General features: G+C 35.7%; 2 protein-coding genes and 1 long non-coding RNA gene across 4 annotated transcripts; 1 reads left to right on the top strand and 2 right to left on the bottom strand.

Annotated features, from left to right (window-relative positions):
• Positions 1 to 5,950: 5,950 nt before the first annotated feature.
• Positions 5,951 to 7,297, top strand: LOC147935436 (uncharacterized). 2 transcript variants are annotated; one of them, XR_015571308.1, is made up of 4 exons: positions 5,951 to 6,089; positions 6,648 to 6,668; positions 6,783 to 6,874; positions 7,079 to 7,297. It is a non-coding gene; the product is annotated as an uncharacterized LOC147935436 (long non-coding RNA). The 2 variants fall into 2 exon arrangements; XR_015571307.1 differs by lacking the exon at positions 7,079 to 7,297 and having other exon boundaries at positions 6,783 to 6,923.
• Positions 7,298 to 18,075: 10,778 nt separating this feature from the next.
• LOC147935435 (uncharacterized) lies at positions 18,076 to 19,863 on the bottom strand. The gene is made up of 2 exons (XM_087473506.1): positions 19,115 to 19,863; positions 18,076 to 18,507 (listed from the first exon to the last, which is right to left on the bottom strand). Exons 1-2 carry the CDS (start codon positions 19,611 to 19,613, stop codon positions 18,125 to 18,127), a joined length of 882 nt encoding a protein of 293 aa, XP_087329632.1. The 5' UTR covers positions 19,614 to 19,863; the 3' UTR covers positions 18,076 to 18,124.
• Positions 19,864 to 22,328: 2,465 nt separating this feature from the next.
• LOC104725958 (3',5'-bisphosphate nucleotidase AHL) lies at positions 22,329 to 24,776 on the bottom strand. Its single transcript, XM_010444714.3, has 4 exons — positions 24,527 to 24,776; positions 24,128 to 24,420; positions 22,642 to 23,675; positions 22,329 to 22,538 (listed from the first exon to the last, which is right to left on the bottom strand). Exons 2-3 carry the CDS (start codon positions 24,279 to 24,281, stop codon positions 22,708 to 22,710), a joined length of 1,122 nt encoding a protein of 373 aa, XP_010443016.1. The 5' UTR covers positions 24,282 to 24,420; positions 24,527 to 24,776; the 3' UTR covers positions 22,329 to 22,538; positions 22,642 to 22,707.
• Positions 24,777 to 27,253: the final 2,477 nt, after the last annotated feature.

Below are 27,253 nucleotides of genomic sequence, written 5' to 3'. Positions count from 1 at the left end.
GACTCCTCATGCTAATGTTGCTGCTGTTCCCATGTAGCACTCGGCAAATTGGGTGATGGATAGCGGTGCCACCCACCACCTTACTTTTGATCTATCCAACTTTGCTCTACATCAACCATACTCCGGTGGTGAAGAGGTTCAGATTGTTGATGGCTCTGGTTTAAAGATCACACATACGGTTCCGCTTTACTCCCTACACCCTTTCATTCTCTTCTCTTGCTTTAAAAGATGTTCTCTATGTTCCTGATCTTTTCAAGAATCTTATATTTGTATATCGCATGTGTAACGCTCATAAGGTTTTTGTAGAATTCTATCCTGCCTATTTTCAGGTGAGGTATCTGAGCACGGGGGTCCGATTACTCCAAGGCAGAACTAAAAATGGATTGTATGAGTGGCCGGTTCATTGTGATACCATTAATGTCTTCTCCGCGTCTGTAACATCAAAAACTGACCTCTCCTCTTGGCATCTTTGTCTTGGGCACCCTTCGTTATCTGTTTTAAACACTCTTGTTTCTAAGTTTTCTTTACCTCTATCTTCATCCACCCAAAAACAACTATCTTGTTCAGATTGTCTTATCAATAAGAGTCATAAACTACCTTTTTCTTCAAACACAATCTCTTCTACTCAACCACTTGAATACATTTATATAGATGTTTGGTCCTCTCCAATCACTTCTTCTGAAAATTTCAAGTATTATCTTATTTTGGTTGATCATTTTACCAGATATACATGGCTTTACCCATTAAAACTCAAGTCCCAAGTCAAAGATGTTTTCATTGCTTTTAAAGGTTTGGTTGAAAATCGGTTTCAAATGCGGATTAGAACACTGTACTCTGATAATGGTGGTGAATTTATTGCCCTGCGTATGTTTCTGTCGTCACACAGTATATCTCACTTCACCACGCCACCTCATACGCCTGAACACAATGGTATTTCAGAGAGGAAACATCGACATATTGTCGAAACGGGTCTTGTTATGCTCACTCATGCCTATGTTCCTCAGAGTTACTGGTCGTACGCCTTTGCTACGACGGTTTACCTCATAAATCGAATGCCCACAGATGTCGTCGCAGGCGACTCATCGTATCACAAGCTGTTTCAAACATATCCAAATATCACAAACTGCGTGCTTTTGGCTGTGAGTGCTATCCCTGGCTCCGCCCATATCGGAGCAACAAACTCGAGCCTCGTTCTACACCGTGTGTGTTTCTCGGTTACTCACTCACACAGAGTGCTTACCTCTGTTTTGATGCTGCTAATGCGAGGCTCTACACATCCCGTTATGTGAAGTTTGTTGAGAATCATTTTCCACTCTCCGCGATTCCACTGCCCACGATGGTTTCCTCGCCGGTTTTGTTGCCTTCTTCTACTCCATCGACTTTGATTTCGGTGTCGCAGCCACCTGTTTCGTTATCTCCGGCTTCTTCATTGGCCCCGTCGGACTCACCCCGTGCAATGACCCTCATCCTGCCTCCTTTGCGGACCCAGCTTCTCGACAATGGTTTCTCCGGTTCCATCTCCGTCTGTCCCGCAGTCGTCATCGTCGACTTCCTTTGATTTGGATCACGAGACCAGAACTAAGCTAGCTCACGATGAATCCTCCTTACGAGCCTCTTTAGGCCTAACTCATTCCTATACTTCACAAGGCCCAACTTCTTCAGGCCCATCGAGTCCAACAACAAATACGACAAGTCTATCTTCGGTTAACCTGTTATCCTCTTCCTCTCGATCGGACTCCTCTGCAACCTCCACACTGTCGGTTGCTTCATCACCTCAGCAACCTCCGCCTCCGATACCTCATTCTACGCAGACACGATCCAATAAAAATATTCACAAACCGAATCCCAAGTACAGTCTCGCTGTTGTCTCCACACCGTCCATTCCGAAAACGGTAGCAGCTGCACTTCAGGATCCAAACTGGCGGGCTGCTATGGTTAAGGAGATTAATGCTCAGCTCTGGGAACATTATTGGGATCTCACGCCTCCAACATCGGTTCAGAATGTTATCACTTGTAAGTGGATTTTTACACTCAAATACAACCCGGATGGCTTGATTGCTAGGTACAAGGCTCGATTGGTTGCTCGTGGGTTTAATCAGCAATATGGGGTCGATTATTCTGAGACTTTCAGTCCGGTGATTAAATCCACTACGATTCGTCTTGTTTTGGAGATTGCAGTTAAGAAGGATTGGATGATTCACCAGGTTGATATCAACGATGCATTTTTACAAGGCAAATTAGAGGAAGAGGTGTATGTATCTCAACCACCAGGTTTTGTTGATCGTGATCGCCCACATCATGTATGTCGTTAGAAAAAAGCTCTCTATGGCATGAAACAAGCACCCCGTGCTTGGTACCACGAACTACGACGGTTTTTACTTGACTCTGGTTACAAGACCTCGGTTGGGGACAACAGCTTGTTTGTTTTTAAACACAAAAATTCTCATGTGTATGTCCTTGTTTATGTTGATGATATTATTATCACCGGTCCTGCTTCTCTGGTACGTACTTTTCACTCCTCCCTTGCTAGCCGTTTTTCGCTTAAGGACCTTGGTCCTTTAAGCTACTTATTAGGTATAGAAGCAACACGCACATCTTCTGGACTTCATTTGATGCAAAGGAAATACATTACTGATCTTCTCGTCAAAACTAAAATGCAAGATGCTAAACCTGTCCCGACTCCAATGTCTTCTTCCTCTCAGCTCACGGTCCTCTCTGGTATACCACTAGCTGATGCAAAAAAATATCGGATGGTAGTAGACAGTCTGTAGTACCTCGCGTTCACTAGTCCTGATATCGCCTTCCCGGTCAACCGCCTTTCGCAGTTTATGCATCAGCCTACCAATCTCCATTGGAAAGCTGTGAAGCGCGTCTTACGGTATCTTGCTGGAATGAGGTCCCACGGTATCTTTCTGTGTCGTGATGCTTTTCTTACTATCCATGCATTTTCTGATGCTGATTGGGGTCGTGATAAAGCAAACTATGTGTCTACAAAGCCTCAGCGAAGTGTCTTAGCTTATATCATATACTTTGGTGGCAGTCCGGTGTCTTGGTCGTCAAAAAAACAGCGAAGTGTCTCTCGATCATCGACTGAGGCTGAATACCGGGCTATTGCTAACACAGCCTCAGAACTTAATGGATATGCTCATTGTTGACTGAATTGGGTATTGATCTTCCCATGGCTCCGGTAATATATTGCGACAACATGGGCGCTACATATCTTTGTGCTAATCCTGTTTTCCATTCCAAGATGAAACATGTGGCGCTTGATTATCATTTTGTTCGGGAAAACATCCAGTCTGGTACACTTAGGGTGGCTCACATTTCAGGTGATGATCAACTCGCCGATGTTCTCACCAAACCACTTCCACCACCGCGGTTTCAGGAGTTAACTTTCAAGATTGGCGTCAAGAAGCAGCCTCCATTTTGAGAGGGCGTATAGAACAAAGAAGTATAACTAAGGCTAAATGTGTAATTAGTAGTGTATAAAACCCTTATGTGTATGACTATATATATTGTAACCATATGATCAATACAATCAAGCCTTTCCTTACAGCAAAGACATGAATTAGGATGAGAAGCAACAAAACCCTGTCATGTTTACATCTTCTCCACCCAAATTAATACAAAACCCTGACATGTTTACATCTTCTCCCTAACTTTGGTCTAACTATCTCATCTGACTCGTAAAGTAGAAAACAGATCTAAACTCAAAGTTCTGACACAGGTTTTGTAAATTGCACCACATATGGTATTATCGCTTTCTTCTGTTTTCCTTTTCTATTTTGTTTATATTGGTCCGCCGGTTCACTTGTGTAGTTGTGTGTTCGCTAATTTGATACTTTTATTGTCATAAATAACTTGACAACATTTATACATTTCGATTTTTCCAAAAACAACTCTACGCATTAAATTTTTAATCCCATAAAAATCTCCAAACTTATTTTAATAGATCTTTAGAGACTGTATCTATATTATTATTTTTGAAGTACATTTTGTGTTATGCCCTTGAAGTTTTCGTTATTTAATTTGTTTTATTTACAACATTAACCCCTAACTATTTTTCTAAAATAACAATTTCTGGAAATTCATTTAATGGAACTATTTAAATCGACCTAATTTGATACATTTATTGCCATAAATAGTTTGACAACATCTATACATTTCGATTTTTCCAAAAACAACTCTACGCAATTAAATTTTTAATCCCATAAAAATCTTCAAACCTATTTTAGTAGATCTTTAGAGACGGTATGATCTCTTAAATTTAAATGACACAGCCGAGTTTGAGTAACAAATGATTATAATCGCAATCAATATTATAACGTTAATAAAGTTCATAAAAACTAGAACCCAACTTTAGAAACTTAATAATCGGGTATATTTAACTTTAGCATCAAGAAAAATATTTAATATAATATATACCGTGTTAAAAAACTGAATATTATTCTGCGATAATGTTATCAACTCAAATAGGAAAACACTAAAATCTTTCTTTTATTGCTACGCATCGTAAACTCCTTGCTCATCAAGCATTTTCCATGTATAAATATCAACTTCACAAACGAAACACAACACACAACCAAAATCACTAATATGACAGTTCTGAAACACGGGTTAAACCACTAATATGATGGTTTGTTGTTATATAGCGGGACATGTTATTAACATGACAGTTTGAATTAACATTAATATAAATATAAAATATTATTAATTCGGTTTTGAAACACGGGTTAAATCTTCCTTTAATTATTTGGTCAATACCACTAATACAAGAATATTAGACATATTAAATCAGGGTAATTTAACTAAAATGTTGTAAAACAATTAAATCATTGGTAAAATTGTGATTTAATCCGACAATAGCTTATAAATTACATATTTATTTCCTCTATTATTGTTCTAATAATTGATAATCCAAACAAAATTTTATTTAATCAAACAAAACAAACTAAATATATTAAAAAAAATGGTACTATTTTTTATAATATTGTCCTGCAGTACACCACGGGTTAAAATCTAGTTTTAATTATAATTTCAAACACTTATCTACTTTTTAAACAATGAAATCATTTTAAGTTTTGAAAGATAGAAAATTAATAAAAGCTAAACCTGTAATCGGTTTATTTTATCAAAAATAAGTTTTTGATTAGTGTTTATATTTCCCTAACTAAAATACAATAAACATACTGATTATTTAATCAGTACATAAATGTTATGACTAATATAATTGTCATGATTTTATCACTGATTAAGATATATTTGAATTACAACATACTAGTATCTAAAAGCAATATACACATTTATGACATCTCTATCACTATAATTGTCTATAACCATATATTGTATAATGTACAATCAATCATATATCGGTCCAGCGTTAGTCACCCGATTATGCCCTTTTCTTTGACATCTCAAACATTATAATAATAATATATATAATATAAACATATTCCCTTTTTTAAAACTTATAGTATATATTATATAAAGTATAAACCATACGTGTCATTGTGAACATCATCTCCACTTCCTACTCTCTCTCTCTCCCTCTTTCTCTCTCTGTCCGACGAGCCTTCACGAAATCGGAAGCAGATGGAGGATAATTTGGCTCGTCGGAGTCTTCTATCCGCCGTGAACATCATCTCCACTTACGCGGTTCACGATCGGCGATGCTGGTTCAGCGAAGACGCATCCTTCAGTTCAGAGTACTAGGAAGCAAAGGGTTTTAAATTTTGTCTTGAGAGCAGTGCGACGCCTTCTTCGATAGTAAATCAATCGGCGAAATTAAGGTATCATTTCACTTTAATGATATTGGTGAAAAGTTGGATTTTGAACTCTTCTTGTTCGTCCAACAAATGATCTTAGCTTTTGATTGAAGCCATCGATTCGTTCAGTCTTGGCAATTTACAATACTGTGCAGATTGGATGGGAATCTGTCATATCGACGATAATGCTATAACCATTTACAATTTACAATATCGACGATAATGCTATAACCATACGTGTCATTGTGAACTATTATTAGCGGCAATTTACAATACTGTGCAGATTGGATGGGAATCTGTACTATAAACCCTCTACTTCTCATTGTAAGTTAGATTCCCTCTCTAATTAGTAAATCAATTCTCTTAATTGCGTGTGTTTCTAGCTAGATGTATGCTATTGTGTACAAACACTGATGGTCTGGCCCAGTGCAATAATAGATGCATCTTCTCTTATCTTGAAGTTGTGTAAAAGAGATATTGATTCACAATATTTGACTGCTTTTGGTCGTCGTATTTTATCATGACAAGTAGACTAGGCTAACACTGAATATTTGTATGTCCGTGGCTTTGATCAACACTAATTAAAATACTCCATGGTCCTCACGACCAACACTGAATTGATGTTGTGAATGCTATAATTTTCTTGTCTGAATGTGATCACTCTATACATATACATTACGATATATCAGCTACAGGTTGCAGTGCCTATTTCCATCGAATGAAATTTCAGGGAAAGAAGTCTCAATATTGTCTTGATGTTTATATGCTGCAGCTATATATGTCAATACTTTAATCTGTTCGTGAATCAATCTTTGATCACTGTATATATTGGTCCGTCTGTTGTCAAATAGAAGATGATTGTTGTTCTTGTTTCATTTGCAGGTGCATACATGGCTTGGATATGTGAGACCAAAACAATTCACTTAAGTCTCGTTGTAGAATATTTCTTGTTTTGTGGATTCACTTAAGATATTGACAAATGATCTTAACTAGCTTGCTTATTGGTTTTGCTTTCAGCTTGGCGCTAATGCTGTTTCTCTCGCCGTCTGCAAGGCTGGCTTTGTTGTCAATGGAATTCATCTAGGCTTCATGACATCATTGTAAACATGGTATACATATCAACACATCTTTATCAGCTGAAGTTCTGTGATAAGCATCTTTGTCTTGTGTTTAAGCATTCTCACTTTTATGTTTACACAAGTTTTTTAAAATTTGAATTTTTAGATCCTCCTATTTTAGACCCTTCCATTGGACTATGTCAAAACTAATAAACTTGCTACAGTGTCTAACTTTTAACTTTTCATTTTTTTCAGTTATAAGTATTGTTGGATCCCAAAAAATGGATCCAACCGTTGAAGATGCTCACTTCATTTTACCATACCATTTGGGCAAACTATACAAATCTAAATTTACGTTCAATAAAATATTACTTTACAAATTATTTTCGAATTTGGAGTACTTTTTCTTAGCTTGTGTGCATGGGAAATATAATTAATGTTGCGGCTTCGTCGGCTCGCCTTGTTATTAGTTTTTTTTTGAATAATACTTGACAGATTTGGCTAAATCTACTGTTATTCAGTATCTTTGCTTATAATATAGCTTAAGAAGGTGCTTCTATAGGTCTATCAGTACAACACGTTAGCAAGCAACATTTCTCCTCCAAAGGTAAATACAGTTCTCCATTAATCCGCAGTTTTATTATAGGTTCTGATTAGTAATAAAGTTTTGTCGTGACTGGTATAAGTTTTACTGTAGTATTATTATATATTGAAAATGAAGGTTAAGCTCAAGGAGGCATTGCGGCCGTTGTAGGTTTTTTTAGCCCATCAAGAACACCTCATCTGTGAAAGAAGAAATAAAAATATTATAGAAAAACTATTTCACATCATTTGTGTAATTATATTTTATTTATGCATTGCTGTAATATTTTAATATTTGATTATCTAATAAAATGAGTTATGTCTTTTACTTTTTAATCATGAAGATATATATATTTTAATTTGAAAAAAATAAATAAACAATATTAAACTAATAGCTAATGTGCCGAACAAATGATATAGCAAAATACAGTGATTAAAATTAATGTTGTAAAATGAATTGCATCTTACGAATATGCAATGGAGCTACGCGACGAATAAAAATTGCATTAATAATATTTTACAACCATTTTATTTTGAACATTGTCATAAAATATATGTAACAATCATATACAAAAAAATAATTACTAAAAATTTGCCACAATAATTGCTTCATATTTTTCGTAGCTTTTATTTATGATGATTTATGTTGCATTGAAACATCGTAATTATACCACTAATTTACTGCATAAATAAAGTTACAATACTACAACACAAATAGCATTAAATTAATTTGTTAGAAAATTGTAATATTATTTGCTACAGGTTTTATATGGCAATAAATTGTAACAATTTAGAGTTGCAAACGTGTGTCACAATTATGCGACATATTTACTATGATAGAAAGTTATATTAATACGACATATATAGCAAAAAGTTAGTTCATTGTAAACTTTATAACATATGTGCAACAAATTTACAACGTCCAAACAACAACGAACCGAATGTATCTCAATTTTGTTGCAATATCATGATTTGCAACGATATATTAAATTATTGCAACAATTTTTAGTGTTGTAATATGATTATTTTCTTGTAGTGGTTTGAACCGGAAAGTTCTCATCTTTGTTATCTCCGACAAAGTTCTGACCTTTGTTAGCGCCGCCAGACTTCCCACCTTTGTTAGCCTTGTCAAACTTGATACCTTTATCATCATCTCTGGTCAAGTACTGAGAATAATAATTAAAGTCTCATAATAACCAAAGCATAATTAAGTACTGATATCATGTCCAGATATGTCAAAATTAAACAAAAACCTTAATTAAAACATGCATGATAAAATGAGAAAAAAAGATCAACTTTATCCTCGTTTACTTACGTCCACCGGAGCTTGCTTCTGCCGCTGCCACTTCCGGAGCTTCCACGTTTGCCGGAGCTTTGGTCGGAGATGTCTAAACAAAAGAGAGGCTTTAAGTAAAATATGTTAAAAATGAAAAAAATGATTTTTTTTGTTCTCTTTATATATTATTTACGGGTTGTTTCTGCTCCTACCGCCAGAGCTTCCACCTTTGGCGGAGCTTTTTTTCTGAGCAGAAAATTGCACTTTTGCTACATCTCTTTTTGCCTTGTTAAAGGCTTGGGTCTTTAACATGATTATTAATTTATAATATTATTGGGACCATATTTTATATTAAAATTTCAAAAAAAATATATTATTTTATCGAATTTTGTTATTTTTTACAATAGCTTGATTCGGAACCAACAAAATTTATTAATTTATAGTGTTTATTAATTAATAGAATATTAATTTATAGAGGTTTGATTGTACGTCATCTGAACAAAAATAAAATCAAGCCAAAGTAAAAATGGCTCATAACGTGACGTAGCTTAATTTGTCGCCGCAAAGAACAAGAATATGCTTTTGTTATATATGTAATGAGTATATAAGACGCCTGTCGAATTTTAATTACTTGAGTTTTTCATGGAGAAAAAGTTCATATTTACAAAAAAAAATCAATAAAATACTAATTTCAATTTTTGAAATCTCTCTATTTCAAATTGTTTAATCAGTTAATAAACAAGTCCAGTGGTGTTTTTTAAGGGGTGCTTATACAATTTCTCAGCCTAAAAATAAAAAAAAACTAAAAAATTGGCCCACAAAAATTGAGAACCGTTGTTCTGAGAAGCAGAATCTGGTAAAAAACGGTACGTGGCAACTTGTGGTTGGATGTTATTAAAATATAAAACACAATTTTGTTTCTTTTAACACTTCAATCTTTACAATAAATGGTAGCAGTGTTTGGTGGTCAAGGTGATTTTGCTAGTATGTCCGCACATTTGTTGTTGTTCCTTGAGGTCCAGGTGAATTTGACGTCCTCAAAATAAAACACAATTTTTTTATTCCTTATTTTCTTCTGAACAAATAGAGGATCCAAAAGTTTTCTATATTCTTGATGTTCGATCTTTACATATATATATAAACACAAAAAATGACAATCTGTACAAATCATATCTCTGCATATTAAGGAAACTAAATCACTCAGCTGATCTCGAGCAAATCACGTCCAACTTGATGACCAAGTCTTCTTAACCATGAGTAAACCAGAGAATAACCGGATCCATCTCCAACACCCCCCTCAAGTTGGAGCATACAGATTTAGTATGCCTAACTTGACACGGAATCGCGCAAAAGAATCTCGCCCAAGTGGTTTTGTAAATATATCAGCAAGTTGAAAAGCTGTACCTACATGACGAAAGGTGATATTTCCTCGAACAAGCTCATCCCGAACAAAATGGCAGTCAACTTCTATATGTATCGTCCGTTCATGAAACACCGGATTGGTAGCAATATGAATAGCCGACTGACTGTCACAACACACAACCATCGGTTGATCATGACGCACCCCAAGCGTGAACAACAACTGTTTCAACCATTTTAATTCTGAAGTGAGGAAAGACATAGCACGGTACTCTGCCTCTGCAGACGACTTGCTGACGGTGTCCTGTTTCTTCGTTTTCCAAGAGATTGGAGAGTCCCCGAGCTGAACAATAAAACCAATAACTGATCGTCGTGTGAGAGGGCACGTTGCATAATCAGAATCACACCAACCAGTAAGGCAAAAACCACCATTAGAACGAAGCAAGATACCTTGACCTGGGTCAGATTTCAGATAACGAACAATACGAAGTGCAGCATCCCAATGGGCCTCACAAGGTTGCTGCATAAACCGGGCGAGCATATGAACCGAAAATGCAAGATCAGGTCGCGTTACAGCCAAATAAATCAAGCGACCAATCAGTCTTCGATACCTCTGTGGATCAGGAAGAAGAGGAGACGTAGAGAGAAACAAATCGTGAGTTTGTTCGAGAGGAAACGCCGCTGGTTTAGCACCCATCAGACCAGTTTCAGAAATGATATCCAACGCATATTTGCGTTGACAGATATAGATTCCTGTGGCGTTTCTAGCCACTTCGATCCCCAAAAAATATTTCAAAGGACTTAAATCCTTCATGTGAAAACAAGAAGATAAATAGGCCTTGAAATCCTGAGTCACCTTGAAAGAGTTGCCGGCAATGATCAAATCATCAACATATATCAAGAGATTAATGTGAACAGGACCTCTGTCGAGAGTAAACAGAGAGTAATCAGAAAGCGACTGTACAAACCCGTAACTCTTCAAAGCAGCTGTTAACTTCTCAAACCAACATCGGGGGGCTTGTTTCAAGCCGTATAAGGCTTTGTGAAGATGACATACCTTGTTAGGATGAGCGGCACCAAAACCGGGAGGCAGTTTCATGTAAACTTCTTCTTGAAGATCACCATGTAAGAACGCATTGTGAACATCCATTTGATGGATTTTCCAGTTTTGTTTGGCGGCGACATCAAGAAATAAACGAACGGTCCCCATCTTTGCAACCGGTGCAAAGGTTTCACCATAATCTTCACCTTCTTTTTGTTTGTTACCAAGTGCAACAAGACGAGATTTATACCGTTCAACCGAGCCATCTGAATTATGCTTGATTTTGTAAACCCACTGACACCCAATAGCTCTTTTACCTGGAGGTAAATCCACAATCGACCAAGTCTTGTTAGCGTCCTGCGCATCAATTTCAGTAGTCATAGACTGATGCCAGCGTTTGTCGACCACTGCCTCTTTATACGAACGGGGTTCACGAGCAGTTGCAATGGCGGTCATATAAGCAACGTGAGACCCAGAAAACCGCCTCGTCGAATCGTGATTGGAGATTGGATAGTGGACCGAATCAGAAACGGCACATTCAGCGGAGTTGACGACATAGTCTTTCAAAGTCACCGGTGGTTCTCGTCTTCGTTGACTCTGTCGAGGAGGAGGCAAGACTGTCGGAGCAGCAGCAGCAGCGGATGCTGGATTTTGTCGGGGAGGTTGTAGCGGGGGCACCGGAGAAGGAGAGGATGCCGAGGAAGTTGTTGACGGAGAACCAGGTGAATTAGATGCAGTCGGAGTGGAAGGCTCGTGAATCTGCGACGGAGAAGGGTGAGGATCGGGAGAGAGTGGAGCTGGTGTGACAGTTGGGCCAGAGCCCAGTGAAGATGGGCCTAATGCTGTTAATGGACTGATTCGTGAGACAGGCTCAGTTTCTGTAGACGGGCCAGAAGAAATAGAAGCCCATAACTGTGGATTGTCTTCTTCGTTCACGACTGTGGCCGACAACGGAGACTGGAAAAAGAAGGGGAATTCAGCTTCTGAGAACACCACATCTCTAGAGACAAAAAAATCTTGTGCATCGATATCAAATAATCTCCACCCCTTCTGACCGTGAGGATAACCCACAAAAACACATCTCCTACTTCTCGACTCAAATTTGTCACCATGACGTCGTGGATTATAAGCATAACAGAGACTACCAAAAACACGTAAGTGTTCATACTTTGGGGGCTTCTTATGAAGACGTTCATACGGAGTCTGATTGTTGAGCACAGGAGTTGGCGTCCGGTTGATTAAGTAAGCCGCCGTGAGAACACACTCCCCCCAAAACTCTAAGGGAAGATGAGCTTGAAAACGTAACGCTCTCGCAACATTGAGGATGTGCCGGTGTTTTCGTTCAACTCTCCCATTCTGCTCCGGCGTATAAACACAGGAACGTTCATGAACGATTCCCTTATCTTGAAAAAATTTTGTCATAGACAAAAACTCCAAACCATTGTCACTACGGACGGTGCGAACGGTTTCACCAAATTGGCGTTTCGTGAAAGCGAGAAAATTTTTTAAATGCCGAGCAACCTCTGTTTTATCGACCAACAAATATAGCCATACACCCCTTGAGTAGTCATCGACGATTGTCAAAAAATACTTAGCTCCACAATGAGATGTGGTACGGTAAGGTCCCCATAAGTCACAATGTATCAATTCAAAGATGCGCTCAGTTTTATTCAAACTTAAGGGAAAAGACTGTTGAGTTTGCTTAGCACGAAGGCATACATCACAAGCTTTATTCAAATGCATAGAAGAAACAGAAACAGCAGGAAGTTGACACACAATTTTCGCCGAAGGATGTCCCATACGACTATGACAACTCATATTCTTTTGCCTCCTTCGTAGTGACAGTAGCCGCGAACTCCATACCACGAAAATAAAATGTGCCACCCGCTCTAGTACCCATTCCAATCACCATCCTCGAAGTGCGGTCCTGGACCACAAGGAAGTGATCAGACATTTGCAAAACACATCTATTCTCATCCATCAATTGACCAATTGAAATCAAATCAGAGTGAAAGCCTTCTACATAAAACACAGACTTCATGACCAGATCAGACCCTAAATGAACTGTCCCTTCCTTGACAGAAATTCGTTCTCTACCATCAGCCAAAATAACTAAAACTGGAGCCATCTCACGTATATTCGTCAAAACAGCTAAGTTCCCTGTCATATGATGAGAAGCCCCCGTATCCATAATCCAAGAAGGAGAGTGAGACTTACCAGTCAACTTTTCTGTGGAGACTCCCTTTCCAGCATTAAGGATCTTCTTAATGGTTTGCCACTTATCATCGGTCAACCCGCTAACACCATCACGATCCTGATCGGTGACCACGTGATTAGCTTGTTGAGATGTGTCGATGTTCGGAACAGTCACACAATTGGCATAAGGTTGACCATGACCTCGACCTCCACTAGAGCTTGCTCCTCCACGACCACGATTCTGGAAAGACCGGCTACGTGGACGATCACCCCACCATTCGGGATATCCAATGACCGCATAGCACCGGTCTGAGACATGTCCAGTCCTGTTACAGTGTTTGCATACAACAATCTTATCCTTGTCATCATTCCGAGATTGTGAGTACCCCGTACGAGACCGTAGCTGAACAGCGAAAGCACTAGCTTCTGTTTGAATCTCTAATGCCTTGGTGCCATTCAAAAGCACATCTTCCTCTTGTCTCACGAGGTTATACACCTCCTCCAAGGATGGAACCGGGTTGCGAGAAAGAAGACTCGAGCGCACCGTACGGAACAGAGTATCATCAAGTCCAAAAAGAAACTGTTGAACCTTGTCTTCCTCTCGATCACGTTCCTGGATTGTTGTAAGGTCACAGTCACATTTGCCACATTTGCAGACTCGCAAGGGACGAGAAATCGCCATGTTATCCCAGATCTTTGTCAACTTACCATAGTAAGTCTCAATAGACAAACCCCGTTGTTTGCAGCCTGCAAGTTCGACCTTAATCTGTTGTAGTCGTGGTCCATTCATCACGGAGAAACGTTTCTGCAAGTGATCCCAAAGATCCTTTGCCACATCACGATGGGAGATGTTGGACTTAAGCGCAGGATCAATGGTCATCTTGATCCAAGACACAAGGAGTGCTTGGATAGTCCACCAGTCTTCAAGGTCAGCAGATCCTTCTACAGGCCTAGGAATTGCTCCCGTAAGAAAACCAAATTTTTTGCGAGAGCAGAGTGCCGTCTTCATTCCGCAAGCCCACTCGTCGTAGTTGTCTCCCTTCAACAATGGATGAGAGATGACAGCCCCTGGATTATCAGCAGAGGTCAAATCGTAAGGTGAGATCGTCCGCCTCACTTCAGTCGTGTTCACGGCATGATTACCGTTCGGGTTCGTCGGAGAATTAACACCGTCCACCATCGTCGTTCAAAGAAAACAAAAGAAACGTTTTTGTTTATAGGAAAGGTTCAGGCTCTGATACCATGAACAAATAGAGGATCCAAAAGTTTTCTATATTCTTGATGTTCGATCTTTACACATATATATAAACACAAAAAATGACAATCTGTACAAATCATATCTCTGCATATTAAGGAAACTAAATCACTCAGCTGATCTCGAGCGAATCACGTCCAACTTGATGACCAATTCTTCTTAACCATGAGTAAACCAGAGAATAACCGGATTCATCTCCAACATCTTCGTTCTTTTTCCCGACCCTCTCTCTCTTTCCTCCCTCGACGAGCCAACGAATCCGGATTTCACCCACCGTCTCTCTCTTTCTCGCATCACATCGACTGCTTCCGAGCTGTTCAATTGATCATCTTCTTCTTTGGTCTCTCTTCTTCTTTCTTGGGTTGCTGGTCATCGCTTCCGAGCTTTTCCATTGATCATCTTCTTCACCGTTTCCTTCGTGTGTATTTGGTTTCTCATGGAGCCTTTCGACATTCTTCATTATTCTCTTTTGGTGTTGCTCCCACGATTTAGGTACCTCATCTGAAGTCTTATTTGGTTTCCCTTATCGTGATGAGAAAGCTATTTAAATAGTTTTGGATAGCTTTGTTTTTTGCTCTGTCTCTTATGTTTTTTTTTTGTTTGGTTGAAATTAAGAGTTAGATTGTGGAATTGGTATGATGTGGTCTGTGTTAGGCACCCCTTAAAAAACACCACTGGATTTTGATTTAAATCTGTTTTTTTATACATATTATGATACATATATATCTTATATCTAGTTATGTTCGTTGATGACATGTTTTCTGAACTAGAAATACTTCAAATAATTTTGAATTATACAGTAAAATATAGTGTTTTTATTTATTATTAAAATATAATCTAAAATACTTACATATTTGAAAATTCTCATAACGACTGTGTTGATTCACATTTAAAAGTTTAAAGAGTACTGTAGTCTTTCACTCGCTTTTCATGAAGAAAAAACTATTTTTGAGTTATATACAATCCACACTCTATTCACTCATATTTGACACATTTAGCGTTACCTTCATTAATAATAACGACTACTACATTTTCAACTTTTGAACTAGTCATACTTGCCTTGTATTACAAGTCACTGGAAAGTGAAATTTTGTCTCATTAAAATCTTCAAGCTTAACTTAAATAGAGAACTGATCTGCAAAACAATTTTCTATACGGAAATCAAGAAATTGTGTGTCATTCCATTATACAATTGAGTGTGAGTGTGAGTGTGTTGGTTTGATATCTCGAATTTGATATAATTTTGTGTTAATTTAAATAACTAGTATTATATCATATCTTGATTGAATTTAGGTTATAGCCAGTCAAGAAGTAGCTTATCAATAAGTAGTTGATTGAAGAACACAAACAAGAGAAAAACTATATGCAATGAGTAAATTGAAACTCCACAAGTTTATCTATAGGATTGTGATGCATAGCCGTGTACCCATGGAGGAGGAACATTCTCAGTAAAAAGCAATATTTTATTCTATGTAATGAGATTTTAATAACTTCTGACTTTATTAATCACCAAAATCTGAAATATAAGATACAACTAGCATTGTTCATTATAATATCATTTCACTAACTGTTATAAATAAACTAGTTCAATTTAGTCAGACATTTGATCTTCCTAGGAACATAGGATCACTTCGGAAAAATAAAATCATAGTTAAATATAATAATTAGAAGCAAATAGTGAGGGAGTGAGCAAGACAGAAATTTTTTTTCTCTTTTTTGCAGGAAGACAGAAACTAAAAGAGTCAAAACATAAGTAAGACAAACAGAGATCACATACACTAAACTAAACTGATGAAAGAAGTATAGAACAAAGAGGAAATAAATAAACTGAGTCGAAATTTACTCCACAAATAAATTCGTAAATTGTTGAGTAAAGTACTCGTCATGAACAAAGATTAGAAAACTTAAATGAGCCATTTTTAATTCTAGATTAGCAATACAGGTTCAGGTAACTGTGTTGTGGCATTGAAATTCTCAAACACATTTTCTTATAACATAAAGTTATACGTTTAGTTGAGAACTTTATATTCAAACTTGGCATTTTGAGATGAAAATATGTTTTATTTTCCTCTAGAAACGGACTAAAGTGATATATTAAACTAAAATTTATCCAAAATGAAACAAAATATAGTATATGTAGATAAAAAGAATAGAACAGTTAAAGAGTACCACATGTCGTTTCAAACACGACTGTTGGGTAAAAAATTAGCAGACGAAAGAAGAGTGGAAGACAAAAGAAGATGAGACAATGAAAAGAAAATGCCCCCACACCTGAATGTTTAGATCCCCTCATACCGTTTAATTTAGTAGACCCGGCCCAAACTTCGTAATTAACTCTTTCATTTCCTTTTGATTTGTCACTCCCTAACGACAAAAACAATACTACTAGTAATAGTTAGTTTATTACTTTTTTAAAATCTAATGTAAAATTATATTCAAAAACAAATAAACATTTTACAAAGCTAGTTTAGTCATTTCCAAACATGTTTTTTAGAACTTGCTTAATAAAATCTAGTTGTAAACCAAGCATGAATGCTAGGACCTCCATCCTCTTTTGTTGTGCTCAACCGATTTCAGACGTTCTTTTCTATGATCTTCACAAGTCACTCCGTCGTCGAAGGATGCTCACCATGTCGACGATCATTTCGTTCCCTCCAGATAGAGTGAATTGTGTTCTGGAAAGCGTATCCCACTAGAAACCTTGTTGTCTTGTCCAAAGTATCGCCAGCTAGTAGAACCATGACCTCCTTCCAATCGGCCTTAAAATTATCCGCTAGTAACCGTTTAACGAGCGCCTCCCACACCTGTTATAAAAACGGACAAGTGAAAAACCGGTGCTCTTTACTCTCCATAGTTAGTCTATTACACGTTTAGATAGTGGTGTTAATTTTATAGGCTCTATAACGGCATTGCTAACAAGGTCAGATTATTATCTTTTTGAAAGAAAATATAAATACTAAAGTTTTATTCATAAATTAATTGAATGAAAACAAATAAAAGAACATAGTGACAGTGACACTATGTACTAACTAAAGTAACTATCACTTCGTTTTGAAGCAAACAAAAAAGGCTTCCACATAATCAACTGTCTATATTTGGTATAGCTAAATAGTGCATTAATATCCAAACCTAATTTTCTAAGCTAGCTTCCATCACATTCAGATCGTATTCCATACATATATTTCATAAGATAAACCAATACCAATTATCATTTAACTACAACCGTCACTTAAAATATGAAAGAAAACAAAAATTGTTAAATGTCTTATGAACGGTTAGTGTTAGTTCAATCAATCTATGATTAGTTTCGCATTAAATTGTACAAATGTTTGAACAGAAAAATTTATGTACAAGTTGTTTGCAGCTAGGCTAAGTTTAATAATCAGATACAATCGATATTTTGCTATATGGTTCTAAATCAATATGACAATATAAGACCGATTTAATTGATAAAAACCTTAGATAAATACATCAAAGCAAAGTATGTAAACTCTATGCGGATTGATGAAAGTCTCTTATATATGGCTGCTTGGATTGACTAATTAAAAAAAAGTATGAAATTATATTATGATTTTTCAAATTTCACGTCATTCAACATCTCCAATCTAAACGTACTTCGCCAGAACCAACAAAATGCTGACTAGGTTTCTTAAACGAAACCATATGGCTCTTAACCATAAACGCAGTGACTCGCTTCGAAACCCTAATCTCTTCCATCCTCAGCTCTTGTAACCGCCGAACATACTCAGGAACGTGCACTAAGTCCCACACCACTCCAACTCCGCCAGGTTTCAACACTCTCACGGCTTCTCCGAGAACTCTCGTCCTCTCTGCCGCCGCCTCCACCGTCTTCTGACCGTATTCTTTACCGACTGTATGGAGAAACACGGCGGAGACCACCACGTCGAAGTAATTATCACTAAACGGAAGCCGTCTTACGTCTGCTTCACGGCAAGTCACGTACTCTTGTACTCCTATACATATTAAGTTAATCAATACACTAATTAAACAAAACTTGATTTTTGAATAAAATAATGAACAAAGACATCAAAATTTTGTAATCAAATGACAAAAGTAAATATATTTTTTGGAACTATTTTCAGATATTTAACCAAAATCAAGACAGAGACTGGAAACTATTTCTTTCTAAAGCTAAAATATATAAATCATACAAAATTTGGATCTCCTCAAAAAAAGTAATGACATGTTTAATATTAACACTAAATCAACGGTTCCAAAGTTCAAACTTTTGTTATGATTTCATAAGGACTCAAATTCAGTATTAGAATGTAATTTATCATCTCGCCTTGTGTTCCAATTACAACAAAGTTTAGATTTGAATTTTAATCCAATATTCTTGATATTTAGAATGCTCTATTCTTGTAGATGATTCACAAATTTTCACTATAATCACATAGTATGTAATAATTACTATAAAAAAAAAAACCCGTTAATCACGCAAATAGAGTCATACATCTACAAAATAATAATATGTTGGTTAACGAGAAACGACTTTTTTGTAACGTAAAAAAGACAAAGTCAAAAAGTCAACCAAACAAAAAAAACAATAAACTCACGAACCTTCGATGTGAGCAGTACGAAGAGTAGAGAGAGTAGTACTCATGGACCGATCCAACCCAACGACCCGACCCGAACTACCAGTTTTCTTAAGCTGCGTCGCCACCGCATTAAGCAAAACACCACGACCACAACCCAAATCAAGCGCGGTCTTCACACTCGACCAATCTCCAACAGATCCAACCATCCTCTGCGCCATCTCGTACCTTAGCGGCACGGCCGAGTAAAAAAAGTTTCCCGCAGCGTAAAACAAACACACGGCGGAAAGCGCCGTCACGGCTCCGAGAAACCCGGCTAAGAATCTAGCCACGGCGGCGTTAGGGAAGAAGAAGAACGACTCTACAAAGACGCAGATCGGGTTGAAGTAGATGAAAAACACGGCGGAGAGTACAGAGAAAGCAACCGCGTTGAGTACGAGGAACAAGAGTGTGTGTTTCTGCTCGATCCCGTAGATAGCGTAGATCTGAGCCCAGTCTCTCGTCCCAGTACTCGTCTTCCCCATTAAGATCAGAGTGAAAGAAGAAACAGAGTATCAAGTATGGTTACAAAAGCTTGGTTCGAAAGATCAATGAAACATGAGAAAGATGGTGAACGAGAAAGAGAGAGAGAGAGACTCTGACAGAATCTAAATCACAGTGAAGCTTATAAAAATGTATAGAGAGACATAACATTTATATATATAATGATGAGTAGTAACGTTTCTTTCTCATGTGGGAGTTTTCTCTATTTATAACTGTCACATAGTGTGTCATGCATAAACATTTGTATGGTGTGTGTGTATATGTATTTGGTTATTTGTATTTCAACAGTCAAACACACACAAATTTTGAATGTGTAACCGTTCCTAGTAATAATAATTTAATTTCGTATTATTAATTGCATATTATCTAATTTTTTTAGGTTGTTTGTTTGGTGAGTGGCCAATATTTCATGTAAAGAACAAAAATTGAAATTTGTTTGTTTGGTGAGTTATCACTTTATCACTCTTTCATGTATTTTGCTTTCTTATGAATTTGAAATTTTAAAAGTCCTCCCTTAAAAATGAACTTTCTCTCCTTTTGTGTTGTTTTTGTCGTTATTAGAAGATATTTAAACTTGTTATGTTTCCCTTAATCATGATGAGTCATGATGATTAGTCTCTCTTCAAATATCGTTTTAAGATTAAAAAAAACATAGGATTCATAATTTTAACAAAAATTCTCCTTTATTCATTATATTTACCTATTTTATTCTCATTCGTTAATAGTGTTTACTTTCTTCTGTATTGTTCTGTTACTCTATTAATATTTTATATTCAACTTTTTAATTTAAAAAAAACTCCTATACTAATATAATTCTAGTAGTTATATTGTATAATTGATTTTCATTTCTTAATTCGAAATATAATTTGTTTAAAAATCTTCATATTTTCTTTAATAATTTAAATTATAGCTAGGTGCAATATTTCTATAATTTAAACAAGAATGGAGAATTTCCACCTATATATCACTATTAAAACTTTGAAATATGTCACACAAGTTCAATTATGTGATTGAACTTATATGAACTTTCATGTCTACAATATTTAGAAATTAGAACCATTATCCTTTATTAGAAAGGGAGGAAAGAAAAAGAGAGGGTTGAATTTTGTGGTGCTAGTGAATGAAGTAGGCACATGCAAAGGTCTTTCAAATAGGTCGGAATCTGACTCCGACACTTGATTAGGCACATGGAATTTATTATCATTTTTTTCCTTTCTTAGAAATTAATTTATCACATTTATGAATTTTATCTATGTAAATTGGATGTTGAAATTCGTTTTCTCAATCTATCCTCTTTTTTTTTGTATTCTAAATTTCTGATGATAAATCAATGGGAGAAGTGTCAAAGTTATATTTGAATATATCGTGTTTAAATATGGTTATGGACGGTAGCTGTTAAAAAAAAAAAAAAAAAAAAAAAAAAAAAAAAAAAAAAAAAAACAACAACTATGGTTGTGGTATAACTCGAATTCTGAATTCCTTGTACATGTGCTATATAGTTGGATGTTCAAAAATATGGGAAGACACATGTCGTAATTTTATTTATTATAAATTGAACATGTATCTGGTGCGTCTAATTTTGTCAAAATTATTAAATTCAAAGATATAGATAGATGTATAAATCAAATATGTTGCAACATATATTATCATGGTTTCGTCGGCAAGCAAATGACATGTGTACTGTCAACAAAAAAACCAAAATCTTAATATACTATAATTTTAGATGGAAACCAATCTTCGAATCTTTTTTTTATTATTCTGTTACTTCAAAATAAAGAGCAAAAAAAAAAAGGATCACAGACAAATGTTCATATGAAAAGTTATCTATTTTTTTTTCTTTTTAACTTTGAAGGTAATTACTGTATATGAGACTCTCTTTTTGACATAGGTAGGTAGTGAACTGTATATGATAGTGAAACTATCCTTGTCAGTAGCTACTTTATGATACTTTGTTACCAATTGTTACTTAAGCTAATCTTTGATTACATTGTATATTACAATTACTATTCAAAAAAATTGGAATCTTACAAAAATAAAGATAAATTGAAAGAAAAAAAAACGAAAAAAAATTGAATTCATACGAAAGAGATGTTTATCAACGAACCATTCATGGATCATTACTGACACTTTGGCCCTCCTCTATTAGTAGTAGAACTGAATTATTATTAGTAATTATGTACTTACAAAGATGAAGACACGATGTAGTGAATGATAATGATAAATTGTTCAATAAATGTGTGAGAAAAGCCTATTTGAAGGTTGGAAGTTGATTAAAATCAAAGAGCAAAATCTTTTAAACAGCACCAAATCCAAGAAATTGTCGGCAGAATCAAACTTTTTTACTTTTTAATCTTTAGACTAACGCATAAAAACTGACTGAAGCTATTCTCATTAGGGTGCCAAACATGTCGGGTAAACCGAGTTCAACGCATTTTAATTTGGTCTGGTTTAATAATTACCATGCCAATAAAAACGAATCATAGAGAGGAAAAGGTCCCCAAAAAAACACAAAAATGATCAGAACCCGATCGTGTCGGCCTAATAAACACAATTTATTAGCCCATAAATGGACCATTACCAATAAACCATAATAAACATCCCTAAAATCTAATTGAATCTTTAAATTTGAGAGACAATTTGGTTCGTTGACAAATCCTTGTTCATCTACCATTGAAATATCATGAAGTTAAAGAGTCTTTTAAATAATTTTTGTCTTTTCTCATAAAACGACATGCATAATCCGCGTTTTGAAGAGGAGAAAAATTACAGACGAGGATGAAGATACGGGAGAGCAGCTTTTATTACTCTAGATAAGTAAATAAATAGATTCTTACTTTTACCGCTGCTTACTCGACTATTTACTTCTCCACACTGTAAATCGTGTTTACCGCATGGCCCTTCCTCCCCTAAACCGGAAAACAAAACCCGACTCAAAACCGGAATTCGTCTAAATAGATGAACACTATAATCTGCTATATATAGCTAACACAATTTGTTTTCTTTTTTTACCTTTTTACTTTTAAGACGTTGGCTCGATGATACTGCACCAAGTGAGGACTATGGATAAAGTTTTTTTCAAAGGCTGGAAGATTCCCAACTAGCATAAACAGCACCTATGATCTTCTCATGTAAAACTTGACCAGAACACGCGATGATTCCTCGGTCAAGACCTTCCAAGTATACACCTTTCGAGAAGTCCAAGTTTCTACCTCCCGCATCAGTCACCACACCACCAGCTTCCTCAACAATTACAACTCCAGCAGCGTGATCCCATATCTTCTCTTTGTAACTAGACTTTGCAAACTTCATAAACACTTCAGCGTCTCCACGCGCAATCGCTGCGTATTTCACCATGCTATACACTCTCAATGGCTGTTTTCTAACTCCCATGCTATTGGCAAGTCCCGCAGTGAACAAGTGGTTTGAGTTTGCTCTCTCAACTGGCTCACAGACCGTAGCTAAAACCGGATCATCGACTGAAGAAACCTTAAGTAGTGTAGCAGATTCAGGGAACCCTCCAGCAATTAACGGTTGCATCCACGCTTGACCACTTCCTTTCTTAGCATACATGACACATCCTTTCGATACCGATCCAGCTACAGCTTTCGTCTTCATAGCTTGGTTGCCACCGTTACTCAAACATTCTTTCTTAACCGGATAATTAGGACATCCAAGAACACCTAACAGAACTTTACCATTCTCTATCAAAGCTAACGCAACAGCGTACTGATCACCACGAACAAATCCTAACGTTCCATCGACAGGATCAAGCACCCAATGCCTTCCTTTAGGACCTCCAACAGAGTTACATCTACTAATAGCCTTGAGAATGTCACTTGATCCCAAAGGTTTAACTGGCTTCGGAAGCCCGTATTTGGGAGCTTCAGACAACGCTTCGTTAACCGCATTCGAGACAGCTCCCAAAAGTCCTAAAGAAGTAGCCTCTGAGAGTGCCTCAGTGTCTTCTTCAGCGACAATTGAAAGGTTTTGATCACCAAAAACTTCAGCTAAAACCCAACTCACAATTGCTTGAACACCAAAATCTGTTAAAGTGAAACCACATAAGTAAAATTATCTATATCAATGCAGAGACTCTAATTAGCCTGTAACAGAGCTTTACTTACATCTACAACATTCTCAAACTAAAACAAGTACAATAAAGTACACTGTTAAACTACTAACACAGAGAAGTTACACGGTTCTGTAATACTAAAGATTAGCACTGAATAAAACATTGATTTAAAGATTTAAAAGACATTCTGTAAGAACACGAGTAACTATGATTATTCGATTTTAACTTAATTCGTAACACCAAACATTGACACAATCCAATATCACAAATACAATCAAAATTTATCAATTCAAAACCTAAACAGATCTCGGAATTGCAATACAATTCAATTACAAAACATAAAAAGATTCATACAATTCGATATTTTTAAAGCGAGAGAAAAAACAAAACACAATCCAGAAAGAGAGAAAAGAGAAAACGAACCTGCGACGGTGACAGGAGAATCATCGTCTTTAGACTTGACGTGGCCACCGTTAGGAAGATGAAGCTTCTCTTGAACTTTAACACATAGAGAAGAAGCGAGGTGAACCACACGCACCGCTGTGTCAATCTCCGTTTCTAAGGATTCCACCGCCATCGCCCGGCGAAATCTATCGGAGACAAAGGAGTAGGAGGAGAAGGAGAAGATTATCAAAAAGCTTCACGCTTTTTTGTTTTTCTTCACATGCTCTCTCCTCTCTCTCCACTGCATCATCTCCTCTCCCTTTGTTTCCAACCTTTTTATTTGCAAAAATTATTAATTTTTTTTTTTTAATTTTTTACTTTTCATGTACTTCTTTTGTGGCTTTTTTGTCGCATTTTATTAAAATAATAAAATTTTACCTTTTCTCCTAAAAACAAACGTTGATTTAAAAAAATATCCTCAAATTATACTCTCTCTTTTTTTTTTTCCATTGTCTCCTACTAGATTTTGTAGGTTTTTTTTTTTTTTTTTGTGTGTGGGTGGAATCGTGGAAAACGTACCACAAATATAAGAAATGTAATACATATTAATTGATACATATTAATTGATACCACATTGAGCTATGTCGACGCTTTTTCTAATAAAACGATATTGGAAAACAATCTTGGTAAGTATCTTTTTGGTATCTTAGTGAGCATTTTATAAGGGCATCCAAAATACAATAATTAGAATAATTATACTATAATGTATGTACTAGAAAAAATAATAACGTGTGAAGTGGGTTGGTTTTGTACTTTGTAGACTTGTTGTTAGTTAGTTAGGTGAATAAGGGAACACGTGTGGAATAAAAAAAAATCGAATTAAATTAAAAAGTTCTCTTTAATTTTCATCATACTCTTTTTTTTTCAGTTAATAAATAGTACTAAACCTTTTTTTTTATTTTAACATGACCGTATTCGTCTGATATATTTGCTTTAAGAAATATTAACTGCATAGCCAGGGAAAGATTATTAAAAAAAATTGGGGGAAATAAATAAACACATGGACGGCTTAAATAATTTAGAAAAAAATTAACATGAAATTATAGATGAAGAGGTCAAAATCACAAAATGTATGTAGACCGTAAAGGTGGAAGTGTGCATGGTCATGCATGTGGACAGAAAGCTCCTTTGCTTCTGTATAATTAAATTGAATTATTTTATTTTAATTAATCAGCCTAGGACTAAAATTATGTTAGTACTAATAATCTATCTTGTTAACCGTCCAAAGTAATCGTACGGTGGTTTCTCTCGTTGAGGTTGGGAAACGAATGGTTCATCAATTATACTAATAATACTAGTTCTTGATTGTGTGGTTTAATTACTTAATTTTAAAACACCCAAAAAGTAGCTGATTGTGGTAGTTCATCTTTTTTTTATTTCAACGAGTGCTTGGAATGTTTTTTTTTTGGTGTGTGTGTAAAATAACGAAAATACGAATAATGTACGTATGAGCCCAAAGATAATGCCAACATACGTACACGAGCTTGTATAGTTGTATTATATTTATACCAAACTCCCAACCATATCAATATAACTGAGCCCAATATGACATATTTTATTGGGCTGTATGGAAATTTTCTGGCATCTGATGCCCATATGAAGTCCAAAAAATGATTTTGATTCTATATGGACTTAGGAATTTGGACAAATGATTTATGATTTATAAAAGTAAAGTTCTCCAAATTCGTTTGAATACAGGAGTATTCTACTATCTCTAAATAGTTTTGTTTTTGCTAACTTTTTTATTGATTTGAGAAAGCTTATTACATGCATCGATACTGAAACTGTGTTAGCACCAAGCTTTTTATTTATTGATGTAAACTTTTCTTTTTTTTTTTTTTTTTTAGATGTAAACTTTTCATTTGTTTTAAAGTTGTTGAAATACATCAAACATACTTATATGATGTAATATTGTATTATTTGCGTTGTTTTATAATGAAATATATACTGGATTGGATCAATAATGCATAATTGGTGTCCAATAAATTTAATAATGACACCACTAGATTGATTTTTAATTTATTATAATCAACATTTTTTTTACATTTTATAATTGCTGTTATGTACCTTGTTTGTCTATTGAATGGGCAAGAATTATAAGTTATCATGTCTCTTATCACTGTCCCAACACGATAGTTAATGTTCCTTCGTTGATCCTTCTATAGTTGTTTACGCGTTAACTTATCATCCGACGCATGTTTTTGTTTTTAGACTTATACAGTACTTATATTATAGTATGAAAATATGTCAAGCAAACATTTATGCCGCTGTTGATATATTGTTGTTTTGGTGATGTTTTTAGTAGTATTATGGTTTTTTTATGTATAAATAGTTATCCTCAATTTAAAAATTTATATTGTACTTAAAAAAAATTAAGATTTGTTCAAATCATTAGATAAACTCCACATTAAATATGAACAGAGATACTTAACTTACTATGAATTCCACATTGTATAAATGACAGGAATAAAAAGTCCCATCATTTTGAATGAACATGTTATTAACCTCACATTCGAAAGTGAGAAAAGACATAACTTACAATAACAGATCTCAAACTGTTAAGATCACCTAACTAATTTATTTCTATCGATGGCATTTTTGGTTTTACATATATATGAATCAAATCAATGTTTTTAGGAATCCAACTTGTTTGTGGATTCCCTATGTGTCTCTCTAGTCCAGTAAGGAAGTTAATCAAGATGATGTATGATCTGATGATATGTGAATGTGATGGATAATACAAGAAGAAATGGTTGGACCTAAAAGAGGAAAAATGAGGATAGTCAAAGAAAAGAGTCGTTACCCGTTAACCTTATTTTTATATCTTCTTAAAAAAAAAAAACAGAAAAAGGCTAAAGAACGAAACGCACCTCTCGGCTGTATTCACGGTCTCGACGTGATTGACGGTCTCGACGTGGCCAACGTTTTCCATTTCAGTTTGTTTCCCCGCATTTTCAATTCAATTCATTTTTATAAATAAGAATAATCTCTTTTTGTTGAGTTTTTTTTCATTCACATCTGGGAGTCATAATTATAAAAGGAACTTTTTTTTTATTTAGCTAAAAATAATAATTACTGCAATAGTTATTAGACTTCTTAAAATCC

Source organism: Camelina sativa, chromosome 11, assembly GCF_030686135.1.
Source record: "Camelina sativa cultivar CO46 ecotype springtype chromosome 11, ASM3068613v1".
NCBI lineage: Eukaryota > Viridiplantae > Streptophyta > Magnoliopsida > Brassicales > Brassicaceae > Camelina > Camelina sativa.
This window is presented reverse-complemented; position numbering and strand designations above follow the sequence as displayed.

Coding starts and splice junctions, on each gene's coding strand:
- LOC147935435 (XM_087473506.1), bottom strand. CDS start 19,613: ATGGGGAAGACGAGTACTGGGACGAGAGACTGGGCTCAGATCTACGCT. Junction 18,508..19,114: donor TCGTACTGCTCACATCGAAG/GTTCGTGAGTTT, acceptor TAATATGTATAG/GAGTACAAGAGTACGTGACT.
- LOC104725958 (XM_010444714.3), bottom strand. CDS start 24,281: ATGGCGGTGGAATCCTTAGAAACGGAGATTGACACAGCGGTGCGTGTG. Junction 23,676..24,127: donor TTCTCCTGTCACCGTCGCAG/GTTCGTTTTCTC, acceptor TCACTTTAACAG/ATTTTGGTGTTCAAGCAATT.